Source organism: Erythrolamprus reginae, chromosome Z (assembly GCF_031021105.1).
Source record: "Erythrolamprus reginae isolate rEryReg1 chromosome Z, rEryReg1.hap1, whole genome shotgun sequence".
In the NCBI taxonomy this organism is placed as follows: Eukaryota; Metazoa; Chordata; class Lepidosauria; order Squamata; family Dipsadidae; genus Erythrolamprus; species Erythrolamprus reginae.
Genome location: NC_091963.1, coordinates 56,219,377 through 56,246,939, shown reverse-complemented (window position 1 = coordinate 56,246,939; position 27,563 = coordinate 56,219,377). Strand labels below are relative to the sequence as shown.

At 41.2% G+C, this 27,563-nt stretch overlaps 1 protein-coding gene across 4 annotated transcripts in view; it reads right to left on the bottom strand.

Annotated features, from left to right (window-relative positions):
- Positions 1 to 711: 711 nt before the first annotated feature.
- Positions 712 to 27,563, bottom strand: part of ANO10 (anoctamin 10) — a 154,431-nt gene continuing 127,579 nt past the window's right edge. For all 4 annotated transcript variants that reach the window (XM_070730115.1, XM_070730118.1, XM_070730119.1 and 1 more), the window contains one exon: positions 712 to 1,290. In XM_070730115.1, the coding sequence (XP_070586216.1) occupies positions 1,252 to 1,290 (39 nt within the window). In that variant the 3' untranslated portion in view covers positions 712 to 1,251. The remainder of the gene's footprint in view (positions 1,291 to 27,563) is intronic.

Here is a 27,563-nt window from a genome sequence, read left to right as displayed (position 1 = left end):
TGTAGAGAAAGAGGGCACAAAGTGTGTATGCTAGTGTAGCGAGATCAGAAAACGAAGGGCATGAGATGAGTGCATACAAGTGCAGGGGGGCCAAAAGGGCACGGTGTGCATGTAAGTGAAAGAGGAAAGAGAGAATGTGCATGCAAGTGTGGTAAAATTGCAACTAGTCATAAGGGGAAGCTGGTTGCTAAGTACTTGAATTGTGTTCATGTGACCAAAGGGGTGCTGCAATGGCCAGAACTTTGAGTGCTGTTCTTAAATCCCTTTGTCATAACTTTAAATAGTCACTGAATGAATGATCAAAACCTGAGGCGTTATTGTACTGTATCCTTCCATTTTCCAACAGAGATGGAAAAAATGTTAACTAATGAGCAACAATTTGTCTGAAGTTCTGTTTCATTATTTGCCATATCATAGTGCTATAATAGAAATGTTGGCAGTAAAGACTGCTTTTGTTTAAAAGTTACTCTAAATTTTTTTTAAAAAAGCATTTCGGACAAACAAATGCTCCAGTACACAGAAGGGTAAAATGGTAATTACAACAAACCATTTAATATAATTCTGCTAGTAGATTAAATTATTCTTTACCTCAGCCTATTTTTAATGAACCAGGAAAATAAAAGCTGAGTAAAAAGATTATATAAGCAGAGTGTATTTTGGGAGTGAATCAAGTTAACAGAGCTTCTTGCCAAATCAAATATTTTCCAGTTCTTTGAAATTAATAATTTTAATGGAGAATAATCATTCAAATTAAAATAGTATACACATTTTACAGTACATATTTTGACACAGCCTTACTATATATGGATGCTAAACTTGAAATTTATGTATTACATTTTACAGAAAACAAAATTAATTCCTTCTTCAATACAGTGTGTAGTAAGCTTTCTACAAAAAGTGATAAAATATTCTTCTTAACGTGAAGATGCCACAGGAATATGAATTTATATATTGCTGTTACATTCCAAAGGTGCAGCTCATATTTATGATTATGCTTAGTAAATTAGCATAAGAATCTTTTTAAAAATTGCAAAGTAATGGCTATAAGTTCTCACAAGATTTAGGAATGGCCTTAATTAGTTTCTATAGAGAATATAGTAATATGTAAAACAATTACCCTGAGATTTTTATGATGAATAAAGATAAAATAATTGATATCAGTTTGAAATAATATGAAAGTATAATATATTTTTTCTTCTTAATATTGTATAGGGCATAGCATATACTTCTGCAACTGTTCAGTTTATCATCCTAGGGTTCTTTCAGAGACTCTGCAGCCAATTTGATTTGCTGAAAGGAAATCAAAAGACATAAACATTAAAAAAATTATACAAACATAATCTGTTTATAGATATAAAGAAGAAAAAAATAGTTGTTTCATCAATATTGCCACAAATTATACTTTTGAGGACAATGAAAACAAAAGCATCATTCCCCATTCTGCTTCAATATGATTCATGTTGTTTTGTGATTAGACAGGATAAGTATATAAAGAAAACAGGCATGAAGTTACCTTCAATGAAGAGGTACATTTATAATTGTAACTTATAAATATAAAAAAGAGTGGAAGCCACATCTTTGTATTTTTTTTTCTATTTTTCTTTTGTTTTTGGCATTTAGAATAGAATAGAATTCTTTATTGGCCAAGTGTGATTGGACACATAAGGAATTTGTCTTTGGCCCATATGCTCTCAGTGTACATAAAAGATACATTTGTCAAGAATCATGAGGTACAACACTTAATGATTGCCAGAGGAGTCAAATAAGCAATCAGGAAACAATATTAATAAAAATCTTAAGGATACAAGCAACAAGTTACAGACATACAGTCATAAGTGGGAAGAAATGGATAACAGGAATGATGAGAAAAAACTAGTAGTAATAGTAGGGCTGACTTAGTAAATAGTTTGACAGTGTTGAGGGAATTATTTGTTTAGCAGAGTGATGGCATTTGGAAAAAAACTGTTCTTATGTCCAGTGGTCTCGTTGTGCACTGCTCTCTAGCAACATTTGGAGGGTAGGAATTGAAACAGTTTATGTACAGGATGCGAGGGGTCAGTAAATATTTTCTCAGCCCTCTTTTTGACTCGTGCAGTATATAAATCAATGATTCCTCTGTAGAACTGTATCAGCAGCTCCTTTGGCAGTTTGAGCTTCCTGAGTTGGTGCAGAAAGAACATTCTTTGTTGAGTTTTTTTGATAACGTTTTTGATGTTAGGTGACCATTTTAGGTTTTGAGATATGATAGAACCTAGAGGTTTAAGATCTCTATTGTTGATACTATGTTGTCTAGTATTGTGAGAGGTAGTAGGATGGGAGGGTTTCTCCTAAAGTCTACAGTTTTGAGTGTGTTCAGTTCTAGATTGTTCTGGTAGCACCACGAGGCTAGTTGTTAAACCTCCCATGTGTATGCGGTTTCATCATTGTCTCGAATGAGAGCAATCACTGTTGTAACATCTGCAAACTTCAGTAGTTTAACAGATGGATCATTTGAGATGCAGTCATTGATGTATATAGAGAAGTAGGGAGACACAGCCTTGGGGGAGGCCTGTGCTCATTGTACAGGTATCTGATGTGATTTTTGCCTAGCTTTACCTGCTGCTTCCTGTCTGTTAGGAATCTTGTGATCCACTTATAAGTGTGTTCAGCTAGTGCTAGCTGATTTAGTTTAGTTTAAAAATGTCCGGTATGATGGTGCTGAATGCTGAAGTAAAGTCTACAAAGAGGACGCTAGCATAGGTCTTTGGAGATTCAAGATGTTGTAAGATGTAGTGCAGAGCCATATTAACAGATCATCTGTCAATCTATTTGCTCTGTATGCAAATTGCAGGTGGTCTAACAGTGGATCCATGATGGTTTTCAAGTGGGACATCACTAGCCTTTCAAAGGTTTTCATAAGTACAGATGTTAGAGCAATAGAGTACTCGGAGAGGGGGGGGCATACAAATCTAATAAATAAATAAACTGGTCTGTAGTCATTTAGTTCATTGGTGGAGGACTTCTTTGGCACTGGGATGATAGCAGAGCGTTTGAAACAGGAAGAAACATAACATATCTCTAGTGATTTGTCGAAGATTTGTGTGAAGATGGGGGCCAATTTGTCAATTTATATTTTAGTTTTCTCTTTGATTTCTTGCTTTACCTTTTGGAGGGGAATATTTTCCCTTTGTTCTTTTAAAAAAACATTTAATATTTTTTTTTAAGGAAAGTTCACATTTATTGAAAATACTGTATTATTTGATTGTCATTTATATAATATGCCCCAGTGAGAACCTATATCTATATTTACTAGTTAGAAGGTTCAATGGGACAAATATTAGATTGCCTGATATCTTTTGGGAAATAAATGTAAATTAGCAGCATTACCCAGTGCATAATTAAAGCTCCCCGGGGTGGGTTCTAACTTACCTCATTGCCAGTTCGTTTCCTCCTGCTGTCAGGCCGAAGCCATAAGGCAGATTTTAGCCTGCCATAGTGGGGTAGTATTATGGGAACTGGGAGGGGTAGTTGCAAGAGAGGGAAAGTTACTAGTCGCAACAAATTATAAGAGTCCAAGGTCATCTTTTGTGCTACATCAACGGATGTAAGGAGGAGGTCAGTGAAATCCCTCCACTCGGACTGGTCATTCTGATGAACTTGTGGGTGTGGAGATGAGTATGAACCTTAACCTGGGTGGAGTACTGGAATGAAGTTAGTATTGGGATGGCAACAGCATGACCAACATTGCTCTGTTAATAAATTGAACTTTGGATGAGAGAATTGGATTGGAATCTGATTTATTTCCCAGATGCTATTTGGGACGCTGACATATATCCTGATGCTCATTTTTCCTCAGGGACCTGAGCTCAAATCCCTCCACTCCCAGCCATGGGTGGACAGAAAACTTAGGAGAATTGGAAGAGAAAGGGTTAACCGAAAAGCCTGCTTTGGGAGGGCTTGGAGGGATCAACAAGAATTGAAAGCATGGGGGGGGGGGGGGTGCAGAAAAGGCCTGCTTATGAGACGACTCCCCCTCAGGATCTGTCTCTCCTTGGAGCCATAGGAGAGCAGGAACTTCTGGACAAAGAAAGTGAGGCTCAAATGGGGGCAACTTGGTCACCCCACTCTGATTGGAGATCTCTGATAAGCCAAGTTGTTGGCCTGTCATAGGTTTGGAGTTCCTGGCCCGTGTCTCACAGCTAGTCCTTAGCAGATCTTCCTGACCATTTAGGATGCCTAACTATAAGTGGAATGCTCCCTAAGCAAGGCTCCCGGGCCCAGAAACGGGCATTGAAGGTCCCTGAGCATTCTTATACTGGGTTAACAAAGGGGTCCCTGTGAAGCAAAAACACCCCATCATTCCACACAGCTGTGAGTGAAACCCCTAAAGGTCTTCTAGCTGAATTGAAGACCACCTGGGTGACCCTTCCCTCTGAGTCCAGGTTGGCCCCAAGACCAGGACGGGGAAGCCCCCAGCATGGGAGAAGAGAGTCTGAGGTGACCCTTGATATGAAGACCTGAGGTGGTATACATCCCAGGGATGGGATGAGCACAATGCCAGTGGGACCCTAGCCTCCCCCATGCCCATGGGGCCCAGCAGCCACCTCTCTCCCCTGTAACCATGAGAACAAGTGCGGCCTCCTTCTCTGCCCAGCCACCTCCCCCTTCCAGCGGAATGGGACTGAGATGAAGCCCACCCCCTTAGCAGGGAGGTCCACTAGTGTGGGGAATTCATCCTTAGCAGTGTTCGGTCAGATTCGGATTTACTTTTTCTCCAGTGCTCCTCTAGATGTCTTTTCTGGCATTTCATCCCCCGGGGTTCCTCAGTAAATCAAGGAGATCTCTAGGGTCTACTGCCATAGAGAGGTCACAAAGGCACAATTCGGCCTAGAGCCCCCGCCACTGCCGTATTCCAGGCAGCAGCAAGGGACTCTACTGAACTGTGTACAAGCAAGTCCAGTAAAATCCCAAATACCTTCTGAAAGCCCTCTGGGTCCATCAGGCGACTAGGGCGGAACCTCCTAATTCGTTCTGCCTCCCTGCGGGGGAGTATTGGAATCTTAAAATCAAGCTGTAGCAAAAAATGATCTGACCATGACAAAGGCAAAATCTCTAAGCCCCTTAATTTTAGATCATTGCTCAACTGTTCTGAGAGGAATACCATGTCAAGAGTGTGTCCTCCCTCATGAGTTGGACCCTGAATTATTTGGGTCAGGTTCATGGTTGCCATGGTGGCCAAGAACTCCTGCGTCAAACCAGAGATTTGCTGAGTGATGGTAGGTTAAAAGTCCTCCTAGACCAGGGGTGGGCAATTAATTTTGCCATAGGACCGCATGAGAAATTGGGATGGTTTTAGAGGGCTGGACTAATATAATTAACTCAGTTCTACCCAATAATGTATATTATTGGGTAGAACTTAGTTAATTATATTATAATTATAAATTATAATTATAAATTATAATTATATATTATATTATATTATATTATATATTATATGTTATACATGTTATATATAATTATGTATTATATATTATATCTTGAACACCCGGTTCTTATCTAGAAAAGTTATATATTATATAATATATAATATATTATAATTATAATTATAAATTAATTGCCCACCCCTGGTATATAGTATACATATGCTGGTAACAGATACTAAATGGAAAAAGCTGAAATCATTTGGTCATTATCACTTCCCTATAATTCCAAATTATCAAACATTATGATCCTGGAAAGGTCCTCTATCCAATTTTAAGTTAATAATTCATTCAATCCATATAATGCTCTCTGATTATTTCATTTAAAAAAATCCTAAAGCTGTCTAGTTTCTTTCTACTATTTTTATCTATCAAGGAACTTGTTTGCTTTCTATAAAAAAGGGAGAGATTCATATTTAACAGTTTTATATTTCCAGAGTAATGCCATTTCTCCTTCCTTCCTTCCTTCCTTCCTTCCTTCCTTCCTTCCTTCCTTCCTTCCTTCCTTCCTTCCTTCCTTCCTTCCTTCCTTCCTCCCTCCCTCCCTCCCTCCCTCCCTCCCTCCCCTTCCTCCTTCCCTCCATTCTCAGTCTTCCAATTCTCTCCCTGCTCCCCCCCCAACCTGATTTTCCCCCACTGGGGGTGGGAGAGGCTCCGCTGTGAATTCCCACAGAAGGTTAAGTCATTTTACGGGAAAGGTGGAGAGGGCGAGGCAAGAGCTCCGGTGTAGGCAACACCATTAGCCGAGCAACAGGCACGATGCGACTGCTGCTTTTTTGCTTTTTGTTTCTGCGTGCCGGTGGTGAGGCCGTCCGACTCCACCACATGGCTTTTGGAAACGCCGCATGGCATTTGGTCTTTGCCTGTGCACGCATGCATGCACAGGTTAGACTAACCTCTGCAGGCCAGTCACAGACATCAGGCAGACCGCATCCGGTCCCCGGGCCATATCTTGCCCAGGTCTGCCCTAGTGGAACAATACGTCAGATGTTATGTGGGCTATAGCAGGACAATTGGGCTGAACTACTGCCTTTTGTGGAAGTAGCATACAACAACTCTGTGCACAGCAGCACAGGACTAACTCCTTTCCAGGTCATCAGTGGACAAGATTTTGTCTCCATGCCTGAACTACCTATAGAACCTCCCTCATACATCAGGTTGGTGGAATGAATGGAGAAACTAAAGAGAGGATGGGAGGACACCAAGAAGGCTCTGGTTGAAGCAGCAGAAGCCTACAAAAAGCAAGCAGACAAACATCGATCACTCCAACTCTCTTTAAGAGTCGGGATGTCAAGGCTGATAGGTTAATTAAACAGTTCCACAAAAAATACCCAACCAAGCCTAAGGGCCCCTTGGGGGGAGGGTTAAAAGCGATACTAACCCCTGTGTGTTTTATTCTACTGTTTCAGGAGTTGCTTCTTTGCGAAGTGGGGCTGTCTGCACATGTGCAGGGAAAAAACCCCAGAAAATATTTTTGGAATTTCTTTTAAAAAGGTGGTGGTCTCCCCGGACTGGCATTGACCCCAATTTAGATCAGGACATTGGGATGGCACATGTGAGAAAATAGTCAAAAGCTTGCCTTCTGCTGCAATTCAAACCTGGACTTGTTTTTTTATCTTTACTATTTGCACTTGTAGAAAGTGTCTCTTCATTCTCTGCTGAATTAAAGAAAGGACTAATTTATAATATTTGTAAGCTACCTAATTTACCTCTACTGTTGAGAAAAATGAACTGAATCCTTCCTTTTCAATGCAAACTGTAGACAATGAAAAAATGAAATAGCAACTAGAATCAGTGTGTTAGTGGTGAAGATATTGGACAGGTACCAGGAACACATGTGCATTCTCCCAAACCAATTTGCTGCAACTAGAACTCCTTCTATTAGTAATGATCAAAACTGAGCACAGTTGCTCATTATTTTATGAGATGGCAAAATTCATTAAAACAATATTCTATAAATCTCCAATGCTTAAATGAAGCAAACAAGTCTACCCATTTTGTCACTTTTCAAATATGGATCTTGTTACTTGCATTATCTTCCTATTTATTATGGACGTTTCTGCAAACATTCAGAAGGTGAAGACTGAGGTCACCTAGCAACTGGACTGTATGCTGATTGGATCATGTGACAGGTGACTTTGTGGGGGAAAGAGGCCAGTGAAGGGCTGCGAAAAATTTTACTACCACACTGTGGGAGGAGTTATTTTGTGGGTGTGGCTTTCGGCCATGTGACTAGGTGGGAGTGGCTTGACAATCATGTGACCAGGGGTGGCTTAAAGGTCATGTGACTGGCTTAAAGGATGGCCAATTTGAATAGGGGCAGGGTCAAATGGCTGCAGCAGCATGGAGCCTCCCTGCTGCCTTGGGGGGGCTCCGAATCCCCACTCTCCGGGGGTTCTGGTCCTTTTGAACCAGACCCGATCCTCCCTGAAGGGAGGTGACACAGGGGATGCTACTGAGGGTCTGATTAGGGGTCAGCATACCCCCCAGACCTACCAGCCTAGTCTCGCGCCGACGGTGGTGTGAAGCTGGCCAGGCAGTCATGCCTGAGTCAGCACCAGCAGCAGAGACAACGCAATGCCAGGATGGAAAGACGAGTGGTAACATCTGGAAAGAGGATGGTCTAAAGTACTTATAGAGTGAAGAAGAGATCAAATGATGTGCTGGTGACTGAGGGTGGCCGAGGGGATTTCAGGGTGGTTTTTTTTCTGATTTTTATTCTTAACAGAGCTAAAATTGCCGGAAATGGAAGCGGAAGTGGCTATATAGCCATGGGGCGAATAGCGAAAGGCTTCAGAATGCAGCAAATTTCCCAAGATTGGATTACTAAGAGATTTAATGTTGGGTTTTTTTGAATTTAGATTTTTAAATTGGAGGCTGTGTTTCTTTTTCTTTTATACATTAAATGAAGAGGAATGTTTTACATTGGAAGATATTAAAGTCTGCCATCTTTTGGTTGGAGGAATTATTGCAAGCAGTTATTGTAAAGATGTTTTTGACAGATGCTGGCCTTGGTGAAAGCGTATCTTATTTGTTTTGGTTACATATTTATTTTTAAGAAGAAAGGAGGTCCTCAGCTTTGGCTTGGAAGGAAGGAATTCTTGAGAGATGAGATAACTGAACTGACTGAGGACACATTGGATAATATTACTCGAAAAGAGTCTTAACGCACTATAAGGAATATGGATATGGCATATACAGATGACAGCAGTACTGTTAAAAAGAGGAAGAAGACTGAGCTTTACCATAGTTATAAATTTATAAAAGAATAAGACAATGTAAAATGATGAATTGGGATTATGAATGTTAAATTTAATTGGAATTTATTATGGAAAATATATGAGAAAAAAATGAATATAGAATGGGTGATAAGATTGGAAATATGGAGGGGGAATTAATGAGCAAGAATTATGTGTTGTGTGTAACAATGTTCAATTAAGATGTATTTTACTTTCTTTAAAAAAATATTTTTAGGGATAAATAATGCTAAAATGGAATGGTTGAATAAGGAAGATAAAATTGAAAATAATTATGATTATTATGGATGATTAATATTTTTAATACCCTTATTGATTACTTGAATTATAAGATTGATTATGTGAAGTATAATGGTAAACTAAAACAGAAGGAAAGGGAAAAGGGATATGATAAAGCTATGATTATTAAAGGAGGATGAATATGGGAAAAATAAATGGTACTATGTTTATATTGGGTACGATAACAAAAGATATACTGTATAGAGTAAATAAGAGTACTACTTTGGGCATGACAGTTAAATTAAATAGATTAGGGAAGATTATTACACTGAGTTCAACAGTGGAATATATATAGAATAGGGAAGATACATAGATTAGGGAAGATTATCACACTGTGAATGGCAGTAAAATCAAATAGATTAGGAAAGGTTATTACACTGGGTTTGGCAGTGGAATTTATAGATTAGGGGAGATTATTACACTGAGAACGACAGTGAAAAGTATATACATATTAGGGAAAATTACTATTGTACTGGGATTGATAATGGAAGATACTTTTTATGAAAAATAAATAGAAAAATATGTTACACTATAATTATGATTTGTTAAATTAAAAATGATATATTTGTAAAATGAAAGGAATGATATGTTTAAGCACAGAAAGAAGAATATATAATTTAAATTATTAATAATAACTTTTATTATGTTTTCTTCTTTCTTTCTTGTTGTATGAAGAGAAGTAAATTTGGAACTTTCTTTGTAAAGGGAAGTTATGATGAAATGAGGGTTTAAAAACATGAATCAGATAAATAATGGACTGCACGATGGCATAGTTTTAGTAGAAAAAAGCAAAGAGCCAAGAGATATTTTGATAGCTAATAGCATTTTGGATATGAATGAAAGCAGAAAACAATCTTTGAAATCCAGATGATAAAATTAGAAAAGGAGGTAGCACAAGATGAATGATGTATACCAAAATAAAACAGATAAATAATTAAGAATTTGGCAATTGATATTATATTGTATTGTATTTCAATTTGAAGGTATGTGAATGTGTATCTATTTAAAATGTGGAAAAACAATAAAAAATTATACACCCCCTCCCAAAAGGTGGCTAACTTGATGTCACTCATGTTAAGGGTTTGGGTTAGGGCAGTGTTTCCCAACTTTTTTTGAGCCGCGGGCACATTATTCATATTTTCAAAATCCTGGGGAACATTGAACGGGGGGGGGGGGGGGGCTAAAGAAAAGTTTGGACAAAAAAACCCCTCTCTCTTCCTCCCTTTCGCTCTATTTCTCCCTCCCTCTTTCTCTTCCTTCCCTTCTTTCTCTCTCTCCATCCCTCTTTCTTTCTGTCTTCTCTTTTTTGCTCTCTTTCTCTCTCCCTCCTTCCCTCCCTCTATGTCTTTCTCTGTCCCTTGCTCTCTCTCTCTCTCTGTCTCTCTTGCTATCTCTCTCTTGCTTTTTTCTCTCTCTCTCACTCTCTTCCTTCCTCACTCATCTTTCTTTCTCTCTCTCTTTCTCTCTTGCTTTCTATCTCTCTCTCACTCTCTTCCTTCCTCTCTCATCTCTCTCTCTTTCTTTCTTTCTCTCTCTCTCTTTCTCTATCTCTCCCCCTCTTGCTCTCTCTCTCTTTTTCTCACTTTCCCTCTCTTGTTTTCTTTCTCTCTTTCTCGTTTTCTCTCTCACACTCTTTCTCTCTCTTTCCCTCTCTCTTGCTATCTCTTTCTCTACCCCCTCTTTGTCTCTCTCTCTCTTTCTCACTTTCTATCTTGCTCTGTCGCTCTCACTATCGTTCTCCGGAGGCTGGCGAAAGTGATTTTCAATGTCAGGCGTGCGGGCTGACGCGCTCTCTCTCCCCATCCCCTTGCCAGCCTGCCCGGAACATTCAAAGTAAGAAAAACCTTCGCTGGCTTACTTTGAATGTGGCAGGGGGAGGAGGAGAGCGCGCACCGGCCTGCGCGCCCGACATTGAAAATCACTTTCGCCAGCCTCCAGAGAGCGAGAGAGATCGCCTTCACCGGCCCCCGTGAGAACGCCTGCCCCACCTCTCCTGCAGCCAGCCCCCTCGCTGAGAGCCCGGGACAAAAGCGCTTTCGGCGAAGGCAGCGGCGAGTAGCCTGGGGCGTGAGGGGGCTAGAGGTGCGGGGGGCGGGGCGGCCACGGCTTCGGGCGCACCCTTGGAAAAGTGCGCGGGGGGCGTTTTGGGGTGCGCTGGTGCAGGCGTGCGCGGCCTGGCACCCTCCCGCTCCCACCGCCAGTGCCTTCCCTCCAGGCCCCAAAGGACATTGGTTGCTGCCAACGCCAGGGAAGCTCCACCTGGGCGGGGCACCTCCGGTGCTGGTGCCTCTGACCTGGAGCTCCCACTCGCAGCTGCCCCCCGGCTACTGCCCGATGCTGCTGTTGCCGGCACTCTCCTGCTGGGCCCCAAAGAAGGAAGGCGGGAAAAAGGCGCGAAGAATGAAGCTCTCCTTTTTTCCCGCCTTCCTTCTTTGGGGCCCAGCAGGAGAGCGCCGGCAACAGCAGCATCGGACAGTAGCTGGGGGACAGTTGCGAGTGGGAGCTCCAGGTCTGAGGTACCGGCACTGGCAGCGCCCCGCCCAGCTGGAGCTTACCTAGGAGTTTCGCGGCACACCTGACCATGTGTCGCGGCACACTAGTGTGCCGCAGCATACTGGTTGGGAAACGCTGGGTTAGGGTGCCTGGCCTCTCCTCACCTCAAAGAAATACAATTTCCCTATCTTTTTATGATTACTGAACATCCAAAATATATCATTTAATTCTATGTACACAGTGATCCCCCGATCATTGCGAGGGTTCCGTTCCAGGACCCCTAGCAATGATCGGTTTTTCGCGAAGTAGCGCTGCGGAAGTAAAAACACCATCTGCGCATGCGCAGATGGTGTTTTTACTTCCGCCGCGGCAGCGAGGAGCCGAAGATTGGGGTTTCCCCACCACCCACGCAAACTCCTCGCTGCCGCTTGCCCGCCCTTCGCCTGCCCACGCCGTTCGCTCGCGCCGCTTCCCAGCTGAGTCCTGAAGCGAATTGGCTTCAGGACTCAGCTGGGAAGCAGCGCGAGCGAACGGCGTGGGCAGGCGAAGGGCGGGCGAGCGGCGGGCGCGCGGGCAGGCAGGCGGCGGACAAGCCGTTCGTTCGCGCTGCTTCCCAGCTGAGTCCTGAAGCCAATTCGCTTCAGGACTCAGCTGGGAAGCGGCGCGAGCGAACGGCGTGGGCGGGCGAAGGGCGCGCGCGCGGCGGGCGCGCGGGCAGGCAGGCGGCGGACAAGCCGTTCACTCGCGCCGCTCGCTCGCGCCGCTTCCCAGCTGAGTCCTGAAGCCAATTCACTTCAGGACTCAGCTGGGAAGCGGTGCGAGCGAACGGCGGGGCGGGCGAAGGGCGGGCGAGCGGCGGGCGCGCGGGCAGGCAGGCGGTGGACAAGCCGTTCACTCGTGCCGCTCGCTTGCGCCGCTTCCCAGCTGAGTCCTGAAGCCAATTCACTTCAGGACTCAGCTGGGAAGCGGTGCGAGCGAACGGCGTGGGCGGGCGAAGGGCGGGCGAGCGGCAGAGAGGAGTTTGCATGTGCGGTGGAGAAACTCCTCGCTGATGCTGGCCGCTCGCCCTCCCGCCAGCAAGAGGGGGAAGACCCAGGGAAGCCGCCCAGCTGCTGATCTGCCCGGCGCCATCTACGCATGCGTGGCCATAAAAAAAAGGGCGCGCATGCGCAGATGGTGTTTTGACTTTCGGGTTGAAAAATCGCGATTTAGCCCGTTCGCAATGATCGGGATCGCGATACCCGGGGGATCACTGTATATGCCATATGTGCAAATACATATAACACACAGGCACACAAAATTATAAATTATTTACTACATAAACTGTATGTATATGTACACACACGCACACATGCACGCACACGCATGCACACACACACAGCTCTTCTAAAATTATATACATTTAACTTCATTTACTGCAATAGGAAAAACATACCCAGAGCCCAGAAGGAAAAAAATAAAAAAATCCAAAGTTTTTCTACCGGTTCTGCGTACCTGACCAAAATTTTTCTACCAGTTCTGTATACCTGATCATACCCATAGGAGCCTATCACTGGAAGAGACAAACTTTTATTTTAATTGGGTGCAAACCCAGCAGGAATTTGGAGCCAGTTTTCCACCAAGCTTGAGCCATTATATGTCCCAATAAACTATTATTTGGGAAATATGCCTGTCTCTGAGTTTTTACAGCTGGGTATGTATTTATCACACATATTAATTTATTGTACCAACTGATTGTTCAAAATAGCAAATGGATATGAATCAATTAAACATACATCTTACAGTATCATTTTGTTCCATTTTACAGAATGAGCACATCCATTGTCTATTTTTTGGATTTTGGTGGGAATTTTATTCAAGGAGTCAAAACTGTATATAACTCACAGCAAGAAAAAAATATTATTAATTGTGACTTATGTGTAACTCATGCGAAATCTGAATGGGTACAAGACAAGGATGTCCTTCATTTCTTTTGCTGTTCTAGTATTGAAGGTTTGACTCCTTAGGGGTCATGGAATACATTTTTCGCTTAGGTAGCTTTTCCCCAGCACAAATTCTATTGCACAGTCTGTCAGTCGATGTGGGAGGAGCATAATTCCTGCTAAGACTCTGTACTCTTTGGGTATTCTTGGGCAGACAGGCAGAGCCTCAACGGCAGAGGCTACTCCTCTTTGCCTGAGGTTGCATGGTCCTAAAGAGAGCCAGTTCTTGGTTTGTGGGAGGGGGAGCAGCGGTCTGATGTCCATTTTTAGCTTCCAATAGCTGTCTTCTCATGTGATGGTCAGGACCTACTTGTTAGTCAGGACAGACCAAGGATGAGTGACTCGGTTATTTTGGGGCAACTATCAATCATATGATTTCCCAGTGGTGCCACAATTTCAACCTTACAAGTTCGGTGACTAAGGTTGTGGATGACCCACCCACTATGCATGCGTCACAGACAGCTCTTGATGTACCTACAAGAGCTCCGATATGAAAAATTGAAAAAAGTAGAAAATCTCCCCCAAAACATCATAATTCTCTCTTGAAGATAAGCAGAGTTGTACAGCAATTACAGAAGTTCAAAGAGAATCTAAGATTTGTGGCTCTAAGGGAAGATGGACCTTTTTTCGCTATCACAAAGTGAGTACAATAAATCTTAACAAAGAGAAAAAATGGTGGAAGGAACAGATCCTAACCTCAGAAAAATTGAAATGAAACTAAATTATTTCAGATTGTTAGATGCTTTGAACAAAGATTTCAACAAGTGGAGGGGGTGCTTGAAAATCTTTCCCAAGACCGTAAGTGATTGAACCCTGCTGCCCATTAAACCCACGAAGCCTCAATCCGTCCCAGCGCATCCCTGGATCACAACCCCCACCTAATCAACCCCAGCGCTCCCCAAGACCTCCAGCCCCAGCAAACTCACCCCAGCGCACCCCAGGACCATCCTCAGCAAACGCCAGCAGCCGAATCCCCTGCAGAGACTAACCCAGTCCCCATCCGAGCTGCCATATGAGGCTTGGAACTGCAACGCAGTCTGCCTGAGCTTAGCCTGCCTGTTCTCATCCTTGGTGCCATCCGAGGTTTGTAAACAGCAGCGGAGCCATCACGAATCCCCCTGCCTGCCTGGAAATATCCCCTGCTGAGCACTCTGTCCATTTGAAGCTCGGAATTAGGAAGAAATTGTCTGACCTTGGAGTCCCAGCTGAGCAGTGGAAGATTCTGCAAAAGCCCGGTATAGCTGCTAGCGAAAGGACTCCAACCTGAGGACTCTCAAAATCAGAGGGAATAGGCTAAAATAGCTGTTTTCCCCAGCCTCATTGCTTTGATCCTCTGAAGCCCCCCTGACTCTCCCCTGGCAGCCAGCCTGAAAGAAAGAAATTAACATTACAAGGAAGGAGAATTTCCTCCTTGGCAGCCAGCCTGAAAGAAACAATAAGGAAGGTGTGATCCCTCAGAGAGTTTGTTGATACAGCTAATTCCTCCCTGTAGCCACAACTTGAACCTCCATCACATACTTTTTTACATTCTTTTTTACTGCTGCCATTACTGAGGACACAAAGCACCAACCCACGTGATCCCCCATCATCTTTCCTCAGATCTACATAGCATCTCAAGGGCTAGCCAAACTCTAAAGCATCCAGTAACTAAAGCCCCTCCACTCAGTATACCATAAAACAATAAAACTACAAACACCTGAGGCCAACTATGCCAGTGAAGAAGAAAACACAGAATCTTCTTTCAAAAGATTCAAACAACATTCTATGTTGCAACATATGCAAAGACACTATACACCAGCGTTTCCCAACCGGTGTGCCGCGGCACACTAGTGTGCCGCCTGGGTGGGGCGCTGCGGTGCCTCCGACCTCTCGGCTCCTGCCCGATGCCGCGGTTTCTGGCGCTCTCCTGCTGGGCCCCAAAGAAGGAAGGCAGGAAGAAGGAGAGCTCCATTCTTCGCGCCTTTTTCCCGCCTTCCTTCTTTGGGGCCCAGCAGGAGAGCGCCAGAAACCGCGGCATCGAGCAGCTGAAACTTCCCTGTTGTCGTCTTCGGCACACCTGGCCGTGTCATCGTCGGCAAGTGTCCTTTGGGGCCCGGCGGGAGGGCACTGGCGGTGGGAGCGGGGGGGCGGCTGCAGCGGCGCAGGCAGTCGCGGGGAGATGGCGGGGGGGCGGCTAAAGCGGCCCCGGGCACCGTTCCCTGTAGGCTTTTCCAGGGGCGCGCCTGCCGGATTTCCCTCCGCGCGGCTGGGGACACGGATCCACCGCCCTCGCCAGCCCGATCTCCCTCCACCCGGCTGGGGAGGTGGATTCGCCACCCCCGACAGCCCGATCTCCCTCCAGTGGCTGGTGACGCAGATCTACCGCCCTCGCCAGCCTGATCTCCCTCCGTGGGGGGGTGGGGGGCGACGAACCGACGACCGGGGGCTGTCCGTCCGTGTTGGGTGGTGCAGGGCAGGCACAGGCAGCCACAGGGGAGAACAAGGGAGGGAGAGAAAGGAAAGAGAGAGTAAGGGAGGGAGAGAAAATTGAATGAAGGAGGGAGAGAAAGAAAGAGTAAGAAGTAGAAAGGATAGAGAAAAAGGAAGAGAAAGGGAGGGGGAGAAAGGAAAGAGAGAGAAAGGGAGGGAGAGAAAATTGAATGAAGGAGGGAGAGAAAGAAAGAGTAAGAAGTAGAAAGGATAGAGAAAAAGGAAGAGAAAGGGAGGGGGAGAAAGGAAAGAGAGAGAAAGGGAGGGAGAGAAAATTGAATGAAGGAGGGAGAGAAAGAAAGAGTAAGAAGTAGAAAGGAAAGAGAGAGAAAGGGAGGGAGAGAAAATTGAATGAAGGAGGGAGAGAAAGAAAGAGTAAGAAGTAGAAAGGATAGAGAAAAAGGAAGAGAAAGGGAGGGGGAGAAAGGAAAGAGGGAGGAAGGGGGAGAGAAAATTGAATGAAGGAGGGAGAGAAAGAAAGAGTAAGAAGTAGAAAGGAAAGAGAGAGAAAGGGAGGGAGAGAAAATTGAATGAAGGAGGGAGAGAAAGAAAGAGTAAGAAGTAGAAAGGATAGAGAAAAAGGAAGAGAAAGGGAGGGAGAGAAAGGAAAGAGAGAGAAAGGGAGGGAGAGAAAATTGAATGAAGGAGGGAGAGAAAGAAAGAGTAAGAAGTAGAAAGAATAGAGAAAAAGGAAGAGAAAGGGAGGGGGAGAAAGGAAAGAGGGAGGAAGGGGGGGGAGAGAAAATTGAATGAAGGAGGGAGAGAAAGAAAGAGTAAGAAGTAGAAAGGATAGAGAAAAAGGAAGAGAAAGGGCGGGGGAGAAAGGAAAGAGGGAGGAAGGGGGGGAGAGAAAATTGAATGAAGGAGGGAGAGAAAGAAAGAGTAAGAACTAGAAAGGATAGAGAAAAAGGAAGAGAAAGGGAGGGAGAGAAAGGAAAGAGAGAGAAAGGGAGGGAGAGAAAATTGAATGAAGGAGGGAGAGAAAGAAAGAGAGATAGGAAGGAAAGAGGGAGAGAAAGGAAAGAGAGAAAGGGAGGGAGAGGAAGGAAAGAGATGAGAGAGGAAGGAGGAGACAGAATGAGAGGAAGGAAGGAAGAGAGAAAGAAAGAGGGATGGAGAGAGAAAGGAAGGAAGAGAGAGAAAGAGGGAGGGAGAGAGAAATAAAGCGAAAGGGAGGAAGAGATATTTTTTTTGTCCAAACTTTTTTTAGCGCCCCCCCCTCCATGTTCCCCAGGATTTTGAAAATATGAAAAATGTGCTGCGGCTCCAAAAAGGTTGGGAAACACTGCTATACACGATCTTGATAAATACATCAAATGTCAATCCTGCAAAATTCCTACACACCAGTCTTGCCTAAACATAACTAATCCAATAGCCACCTTTGTTCAAGCAAATTCTTCATTTCTTTATATGTGCTCATCCTGCACCCCCAAGCTAAATATACTCAGCAGTTTGTCTGAGGAGATTAACACCTTAAAATAAGCCATCAAAACCCAACAAGCATTCATAGAAAGTATTGAACCAAGACTTCTCAAAACCCAACAAGCATTCACAGAAAGTATTGAACCAAGACTTCTCAAAACCCAACAAGCATTCACAGAAAGTATTGAATCAAGACTTCCATCCATGGAGAAAAATATCCAAACACTGATTAATCCAAATCCACCTGACAAAATACCACTCACCACTTCACCACCTCAACCTCAACCTCAACCACTTCCAATACTCTAAAAACCCACTAAATCTACCACTGATATCTCTACCCTAGTCAAGGATGCCATGGAACGTGAACAAAAATGCCAGAATGCTATCCTCTTTGGTCTTGAAGAAAGCCATGAATCAGATATAACAAAAATAAGAAACATCATCCACCTCCATCACTCACATACACAAACCATTGCCCAAGAAGACATTTTGGAAGTTACCAGAATTGGACCTGAGCACAAGTATAACAATGGTTCAATAGCCCTCCCCCCGCTTCTGCAAAGTGGTAGGCAAAAATGAACAAATAAAACAGCAATTCATCAAGACCATTAACCACATTGCCAGAAATAACAAGTCTTTCAACTAACTCAGATCCAGACCAGATCTTTCTCTCCTCCAATGTATTCGCTCTCGCGAACTACGGCCAGAACTCAAGAGACGCTATGAACTTGGTGAAACAAACCTTTACATAGATTACCACACGGAATGCATCAAACCCAAAACCCATAATCCTCCCTACATCTTCCGGTCTAATTTCTCCCAACCTACCATCTCACAACATCAAACTGACACCTGCCAGACCACCATCCCACAACAACAAATGGACATCCCTACCACCTCAAACAAAGAATAGGAAAGCATGCCCCTTACTTCCTCTAACCACCCCAAAACCAATCCCCAACACAAGATCAGTCTCAAATGTAAACTATTAAATGCTAGAAGTTTAGTCAACAAGATGTCTGAATTCCTCCTTCTACTTGACACCTCCAACTTTGATATAATTTTTATATGCGAAACATGGTTAAATGCTTCCTACCCAGACTCCATTATCACATAAAAAAACTACCATGTTTTCCGCTCTGACTGTGAATCCCGCAGAGGATGCGGAGTAGCTATATTCTACAAAAAAATCGCTCAACTTAAAAATCCTCAAAGTTGCACAAGATCTATCGGTACCCGAAACTATTGTCTGTGATTTATCCCTAAATACCACAATTAGCTTCTTACTCTGCTATAGAGACCCGGACTACGACATCGAACATGCTAACAAATTATCCACATTACTAATGTGGGCAACCAACTGCCTATACCCCATTATCTTCCTCGGAGACCTCAACCTACCAGACATTAACTGGTCCTTAAATGAATGCAGCATGGAAACCATCCATTCTACTATATATAATACCGTCACCTATCTGGGACTCAACCAACTAGTAACTAACAATACTAGACTTGATAACTGTCTGGATCTCATCTTCTGCAACAGCAAAAGTGCAATATATGAGTTACAAATAACAGAACCATTTTCCAATAGCGACCACAGCATGATAAACCTCAGTCTCAACCTAAGCCATACTATGATCCACCAAAATAATACAACACCAAAATTCAATTTCAAAAAAGCGAACTACGAACTCATTGAAGCCCACTTCTCAACATTAAACTGGAAAACTCTATTCTCTGAATGCTACACTACTGATGACCACTACAACACATTCCTACTCAAAATGAAAATTATCATCAGACTTCATGTACTTCTAACATGTACCATAAACAAAAAAAATAACTTCCCCATCTCAATAAGAAAATTACAAACAGGAAAAAAATCTCTCTGGAGGAAAAACAAAAAAGGACAAGTTTCCAACTTCAAAAGCCAATATAAAAGCATTTGCAATCAAATAAAAGCAGAATGCCTGAACTACTACAGCAAACAAGAGGAAAACCTCCTACACAACAAATCTAATAGAGTTTTTTACAACTTTGTCAACAATAAACTCAAAGACTCTAGACCTATCCCACCTCTCAAAGGTCCCAACAAAAAAGAATACCACGATGATTCATTCAAAGCCAACCTCCTCAACTCTTTCTTTGGCTCTGTCTTTGTTAACAGCAATGGCTCATCCCCCAATTTCATCAATCTCACCTCAAACTCCCTCACTGACCTAACCCAAGTAGACTTCACTGAAGAGCGAGTTGAAAAAGCATTATGTGACCTTAAACCTTCTCTATCAGTCAGACCAGATGGTCTTTGTGCTTACTTCTTAAAAAAGCTCTCTTCTGCCATAGCTAAAACACTAAGCATAATTTTAGAAAAATCCTTCAGAACCAGCACACTTTCTAAGCTATGGTCAAAAACAATGGTCATTCCCATCTTCAAAAAAGGAGACCCCTCTCTTGTTGATAACTACAGACCAATTTCACGATGCTGCATCCCATGCAAAATCATCGAATCAATTATAAACTAATTAATTACTCTCCATCTAGAAACTAATAATTTGCTCTCTAACAATTTGGTTTTAGAAAAAAACTATCCTGCAACCTGCAGCTCCTCCACTGCAAAAATATATGGACAACTCATCTAGATCAAAGGAAATCTATAGATGCAATTTATATCGACTTCTGCAAAGCCTTTGATTCAGTGGTCCATGACAAACTACTCCTAAAACTCAAATCTTATGGCATCTCAGGATCCCTCCACAGCTGGATTACAGCATTCCTATCAAACAGACAACAAGTGGTCAAAATAGGAAGCACCATATCCACCCCCGTCCCAGTTAAAAGTGGTGTTCCCCAAGGTAGTGTACTGGGACCAAAGCTCTTCATTCTCTACATCAATGACCTTTGTGATTACATCACAAGCAACTGTGTCCTCTTCGCCGATGATGTAAAACTCTTCAACACCACCGATAACACAACTACTCTCCAAAAAGACCTGAACTCTGTTTCTGAGTGGTCTAACACATGGCAACTCCAAATCTCAACTAGCAAATCCTCTGTCCTATACATTGGGAAAAAGAATCTGAACTCCAAATACAAACTGAATAATCAAATTATCACAGATAATCCCCACTCGGTTAAAGACCTCGGTATACTAACAACAAGAGATTTAAGTGCCAAAGCCCACTGCAACAACATAGCCAAGAAGGCTTCAAGAGTTGTAAACCTAATCCTATGTAGCTTCTGCTCTGGCAATCTCACACTACTTACCAGAGTTTACAAAACTTTTGCCAAACCCATCCTCGAATACAGCTCATCCGTTTGGAACCCATATTGCATCTCAGACATCAACACCCTTGAAAATGTCCAAAGATACTTCACCAGAAGAGCCCTTCACTCCTCCACTCGAAACAGAATACCCTATGAGACTAGACTTTCAATCCTGGGCTTAGAAAGCCTAGAACTAAGACGCCTTAAACAAGATCTAAGTATTGCCCACAAGATCATATGCTGCAATGTCCTGCCTGTCAGTGGTTACTTCAGCTTCAACCACAACAACACAAGAGCACACAACAGATTAAAAGTTAATATTAACTGCTCCAAACTTGACTGTAAAAAATATGACTTCAGTAACCGAGTTGTCGAAGTGTGGAACTCATTACCGGACTCCATAGTATCATCCCCAAACCCCCAACAATTTACCCTTAGAAAGATTATCTATGGTTGACCTATCCAGATTCCTAAGGGGTCAGTAAGGGGCAAATTCAAGTTCACTAGAGTGCCTTCCGTCCCATGTCCTATTGCTCTCCTATATCTCCTATACCTTTCTTCTATTCCTATATCTCTTCTTCTATTCTTTCATTATGTTCTATTACTATATCTTCTTTTCTATTCTTTCATAGATATATTTTACTATGAGTATCTCCTCTATAACCTTCATCATGTATTTTACTATGTGTATATATATATATGATTCAACATAAAAAAACATATAGCCCCTCCCTGGTACAGAGCTGGAGGGATCAAGGTCTGGTGGCTCAACTGCTAATTCTCTGCCTTACAAGGCAGAGGCTGCCAGATCGAATCCCAGTAAGGAAGGGTGTGGCTAGCTGATGAGGCCAGAACAAGGCCAAAATGGTACCATCCTAATCTCCCTTAATTTTAAAATTTCAGCTAAAAACATTTGACACATACAGAATATAGTTGTCGGCTATGAATAAATTAACTGCCTTGAAATGGTCCTGGGTTGGGCCTAGAGGCAAAAAGGAGCTGTGACGTTCCTTCAATATACCAGGGTGATCCGACATAAAAAAACATATAGCCCCTCCCTGGTACAGAGCTGGAGGGATCAAGGTCTGGTGGCTCAACTGCTAATTCTCTGCCTTAATAGGCAGAGGCTGCCAGATCGAATCCCAGTAAGGCAGGGTGTGGCTAGCTGATGAGGCCAGAACAAGGCCGAAATGGTACCATCCTAGTCTCCCTTAATTTTAAAATTTCAGCTAAAAACATTTGACACACACACACACACACACACACACATATATATACACCCACTAAAACCCTCATTGTGTATTGGAATGAATGAATGAATAAATAAATAAATAAATAAATATTAAAATAGTTTAAAAACGAGATGAGTCAGCTGGAAAAATTTAGAAATTAAAGCAACAAGTTAAAAGTGGAGCACAGCAATGTAGGAACATAATCAGCAGAGGTGCCTCATGATTGGACAAGGGTTTTTCTTGCCCCCCCCTTCTTGGCGGGGGGAGAATGGGGGAGGCACCTTGAGTGGGGTGATTGTAGTGAGGAAGGGGAAAATAAGTAAACCAAGAGCAAAACAAGAGGGGGAAAGGATTATTTTTGTATATTATGAGTGAGTGTGTTATAATGGTTTTAAATGTGAATGGTTTGGGATTGGATTTGAAACGTAATAGGATATTGAAAATGGCTAAGGAAAATAAGGTGGATATTATGATTTTGACAGAAACACATAAAAGACGGGGAGGAAGGGATAAATTGGTTAATGATAGAAATTGGAAATGGGTATATGAATCTCGAGGAACCAAAATAGTAGAGATACTGCGATTCTTATTCATCAGAGGGTTTTATTTGAGGATGTTGTGATTTAGAAAGATAGAGAAGGGAGGTGGTTGTTTGTTAAAGGGAAAATAAATCAAAAGAAATTGACATTGGCGGCATGCAAAAACAAAACAATTTATAATAAACACAAAGGGGAAGTTGGATATCTTTATGGAGGGCACAACATTTTTGGTAGGAGATTTCAATATGCAATTAACAAATGGGATTGGAAATAGCAGGATGTTACATTTAAATACTTAATATGGTGGATCTCCATGCAGATATACCAAATAGACGTACAGTGATACCCTGTCTTACAAACTTAATTGGTTCCAGGACGAGGTTTGTAAGGTGAAAACTTCGTAAGGCGAAACAATGTTTCCCATAGGAATCAATGGAAAAGCGATTAATGCGTGCAAGCCCAAAATTCACCCCTTTTGCCAGCCGTAGCGCCCATTTTCACGCTGGTGGGATTCCCCTGAGGCTCCCCTCCACAGGAAACCCCACCTCCGGACTTCTGCATTTTTGCGATGCTGCAGGGGAATCCCAGCAGGGGAATCCCAGCATCGCAAAAACGGGCGCTTCACTGGCAACGGAAGTCCGGAGATGGGGTTTCCCAGCGAGGGAAGCCTCAGCGAAATTGCTGCAGAGAGGGGCGGCATACAAATCTAATAAATTATTATTATTATTATTATTATTATTATTACTTTTTTTTTCTTTCTCTTTCTTTTTTCTATGGTTGCTGTTATTCAATAATGAAAGACTGCTAAAACAACTTCCTTCCCCCTGGCGCTTCTAAAGTTGATAATTTTGCTTGGTTAGCACTGCTGTCTGATAATTGTCTTCCCCTTTTTCTTATATTATAGCTTTTGCTTCCTTTTTCTTTTTCTCTTTTCTCTCCTTTCCCTCTTTACTTTTAAAAATCTATTTTCTTCCTATATAAAATTTATATCTACTTTAGATTATTGGCATATTAATAGGATTTTGATGCTTACTTAAGATTATTTATTATATTAGTTATTATTGTAAAATCTATATACAACTAGTAATTACAAAATATTTAGTACTATATAGAGAGTAATTTAGAAATTAGACTATTCAGAAATATCAAATAAGCACTTAATTACTATATACAACTAATAGAGTTTATAATTAATAGTATTTAATATATTGTAACATTAATTTATTTACTAGTTGATAATAAGATTTGCTTCGAAATAGAACCTTTTTTTGTATTTATTATGGGTTAAGAAAATATTGAACTAAGAAATATGTGATACTGTGGAATAATCTGCAAAGTTCATTCAACATGACCAATGTTTTTAACCAATTAACAATAATTGGTTAAAATCAACCCTCGAATATTACACTGACATCTCAGGAATTGCCTTCACACCAGAGAACATTAGATACGATGCTGTCTAAAGGAAAATCTGGATCAATGACTAGCTTACAATCAATCCAGGAGATGCTAATCCAAATGCAATGGCCAAATCTCAGATAACATTAGAAAGTAACAGAGAAGAAGCAAAACAGCAGCATACAGAACTAAAAGCAGAGATGGGCGATCTAAAAGAAAAAGTTAAAGGTATGGATGAAAAAAATGTAGATATCCAACAAACACTATTGGAAAATGAACAGAAAATGAAAAAAATAGAAGATAAGGTAGAGAAAGTCAAACAGAAAATAGAAGTGACTAAAGAGAAAATTGATGTATCAACAAGAAATTTAGAAGAAACTAGAGATGGAGCATGCATCATATAGCTTGCACTTCCAGAATATAGTAGAAGAAAAGGAAAAGAAGTTAGGAGACAGGATGATAGAGATATTGGCTGAAATTCTACAAATAGATCCACAAGAGATAATACATGAAGTCAATGAACTTTACAGGGTGCATACAAATTTTGCAAGGAGGCACCATTTACCAAGGGAAGTTCATATAAAATTCGCAAGAAGAGCTATAAGAGATGACATCTATAAATGGTCGTGAAATCAAACAATTACTTACAAGGGCAAAGAAATCATAATATTGAAACAGCTACCACGCAGAATAAGAGAAAAGAGAAGACAATATCCATTTTTAACCAAGAGATTGATTAAAGATAATATAATGTTCAGATGGCTGGTACCAGAAGGCATGATTGTAACATGGCAAGGAAAGAAAATCAGAATAGAAACCGTGGAAGAAGCAAGAAACTTTTGTGAAGAAAAAAGGTTAGGATTGGAAAAATTACCAAGCAAAGAAAGTAAGGGGAGCAGAGAGGAATTAGAAGAAGCAAGCAGAAGGTAGACAAATAAGTTGCAACAGGAAAAAAACAGAAAGAAAAGGAAAGAAAATTAGAACAGCAAGAAAAGATTCAACAAAAAAAGCTACGAGAGCCAAGATATCAAGCAAGATACTACAAATACTATAAATAAGAATATCAGAAGAATTAAATATAATATTAATCAACATAAATGGACTAATAACCCAAAAAAGAAGACTACTATTTACAAAACTAAACAAATTACCAAACGATGTGATCGCCTTGCAAGAACTATGTATCAATAAACAGAATAAAAGATTAATAGAAAATGCAAAATTGGGAAATCTCTACACTTCATTGGCAGAGCAAAAAATGTGGTGTTGCAATGTAGGTGAAAAAATCAGTCAATTCAAAAGAGATATACAAAGAAGGTAGAATATTAATAATAGAACTGGAAATTCAACAAAAATATTTAAATCTGATAACAATCTATGTCCCAAATGAAAAACAAAAAGAATTCTACAAAAAACTTCATGAAAAAAATTATAGAATTAGAGAATTTAATAATCCAAGGTGATTTCAATGCTATAGCAAATAAGTCACTAGATTACAAAAGTTAAAAAATAAGATAAAGCAAAAACAAATTGCTCAAGTACTTCTGGGAAATGTATGATGAATTGGGCTTAAAAGATGCTTGGACGGAGAAACATAAAACAGCACAACAATACACATACTATTCTAACCCACACCATAACTGGTCAAGAATAGATATGGCCAGACTTCCGATTTGACATCACGTTGCAGCGGAGCAGCCTCCGGGGAGCTCTCGGGGTTGTTCTCCGTTTTTGGGCTTTTTTGGTTGCCGTTAAGGCAGTTGCAGCCTGGAGGGATTTGCAGCTTGAAGAGGAAATTCCTGTGTATCCGTGGTGGTAAGGCAATCTCCCGGGGAGCGGGAAATAGCCTCAGGGCTGGAGCCGAAGAGATCGGCCTGTGCCAATCCAGAGACGTGGCCGCCTGACATTTAAAGGGGAAGCGAGAATAGCAGCTAAAATCAAGCTTGATAAGAGACAGTAACTGCCGAGATTGTGGATTGGTGGAAGGGCATGGATCGTGTTTTGGCAACAGCAGAGAGAATTGGAGAGAAGAGTCCCTGTTGCTACCTGATTGGGACAATCTGTTGAATATTATTGGAAGTTTTGAAGGATATCTCAGCGGCCATTGCACTGTTAAATGTTGTGGAAAGGTTGTATTGGCGGATGAATGAATCGGAGCTAGGAGATCAGAGCTTGGTGATAGGAGACAGACTATAGACCCTTTCCCCTTAACATCAACATCGGATTTGGATTGGTTTGATTAACAACATCGGACAACAGATGTGCAGCAAAGGGCAAGGTGGATTTCTTTTGAATGGTTTTCGGACGTTGAAGGGAAAAAAAGGGAGCGGCCTAGAAGTGACTTTGCAAAATCGAAAGCCTGTGCTGGGGATAAATAAGAATAAGGAGAACATTGCCCACCAAGAGCACTTAATAATTTGGATTTATTTGGTTCAGAACTTTGAAATTCTCAGAAGATTGCATGAAGATCATGTGAACTCTTAGAAAAGACCTGGGATTTTTGATCTTACAAGTCATTTAACTCTTAATAAACTCTGTAAACAATGTGAGCTTAGATATTGGACTCTGGATACAGGATATTCTGGACATTTTGACATCTGATTCATATAGGAGATAGAAGACTGCAGAAAAATCTATGGAGGTATAAAAGCTATACACTGACATCTGACTACTTGATATATTTATACACTTGAAATACCTATTAATCTCAACTTTTTTTCTCTTTCTCACTCTGAAATAGTATTTACTGTATTTTCTGCTCATTTAGCAATGAGAGGGGCAGCATACAAATCCAATAAATAAATAAAATAAAAAAATAAATATTACAACTTATTACTTACTCGTTTAAACAATATTTAACATATTTAACATAAATATATTTGAGATAAATAATACTTAGATATTCTGATACTAAAGTTACTTAAAGTAGAACTAGGGAAATTTATACTTTCAGACTATGTAATTGTCAACTGTTCAATTGATTAATACTTTCTATATTAAGTGATGAATTATATATGAACTTTTACTAATTGTTATTGATTGATCTCTTAATTTGATTTTCATTATTATCTCCTCTTACTTATCTTATTGAATTGTTAGTATTATTGACTAATTAATAATATTATTGATTACTGTTATTCTGTAACTGTTAGACTGATAATTATTTTAATAATAATTTTTAAAAATGTAATTTGAAGATTATCAATCACAAGGGACATGTCTAACATAGTGTCCATAAGTTCCATATTGCTGATTTCTGGATTATGAAAAGGGATAAAAATAAAAAGTTTTTAATTATGAGGGATGATTCATATAAAAGTAAAAGTTGTGAAAGTTTACTGCAAGTTAAAATGTATTAAAACAATTTATGTTAACAATTAAGGTTTAATTGGGGCAGATTTGTATCTATCTATCTATCTATCTATCTATCTATCTATCTATCATTTCTATGCATTTATTCTTAATGAATACATATATATATATATATTCACAGAATAAAAGGAATAGCTTCAGTATAGTTAATATTTTCTTTTCTGTATGGCATGTAAACTACTATCTAGTTACTATTTCTTCTCACTAATTGTATATGAGAGAAGCAAATTTTAACTTCAACACATTATATTCAAGCATTACTTGGATTGTGTGTTTTGCACATACCACACACTGCATACATGTAGCTCAAATAGAATTTTAATATTTTGCCCTACACTACAGTAACATTTTCTCTATAACACAAGTGATCATACTGAACACGGAAACAGAG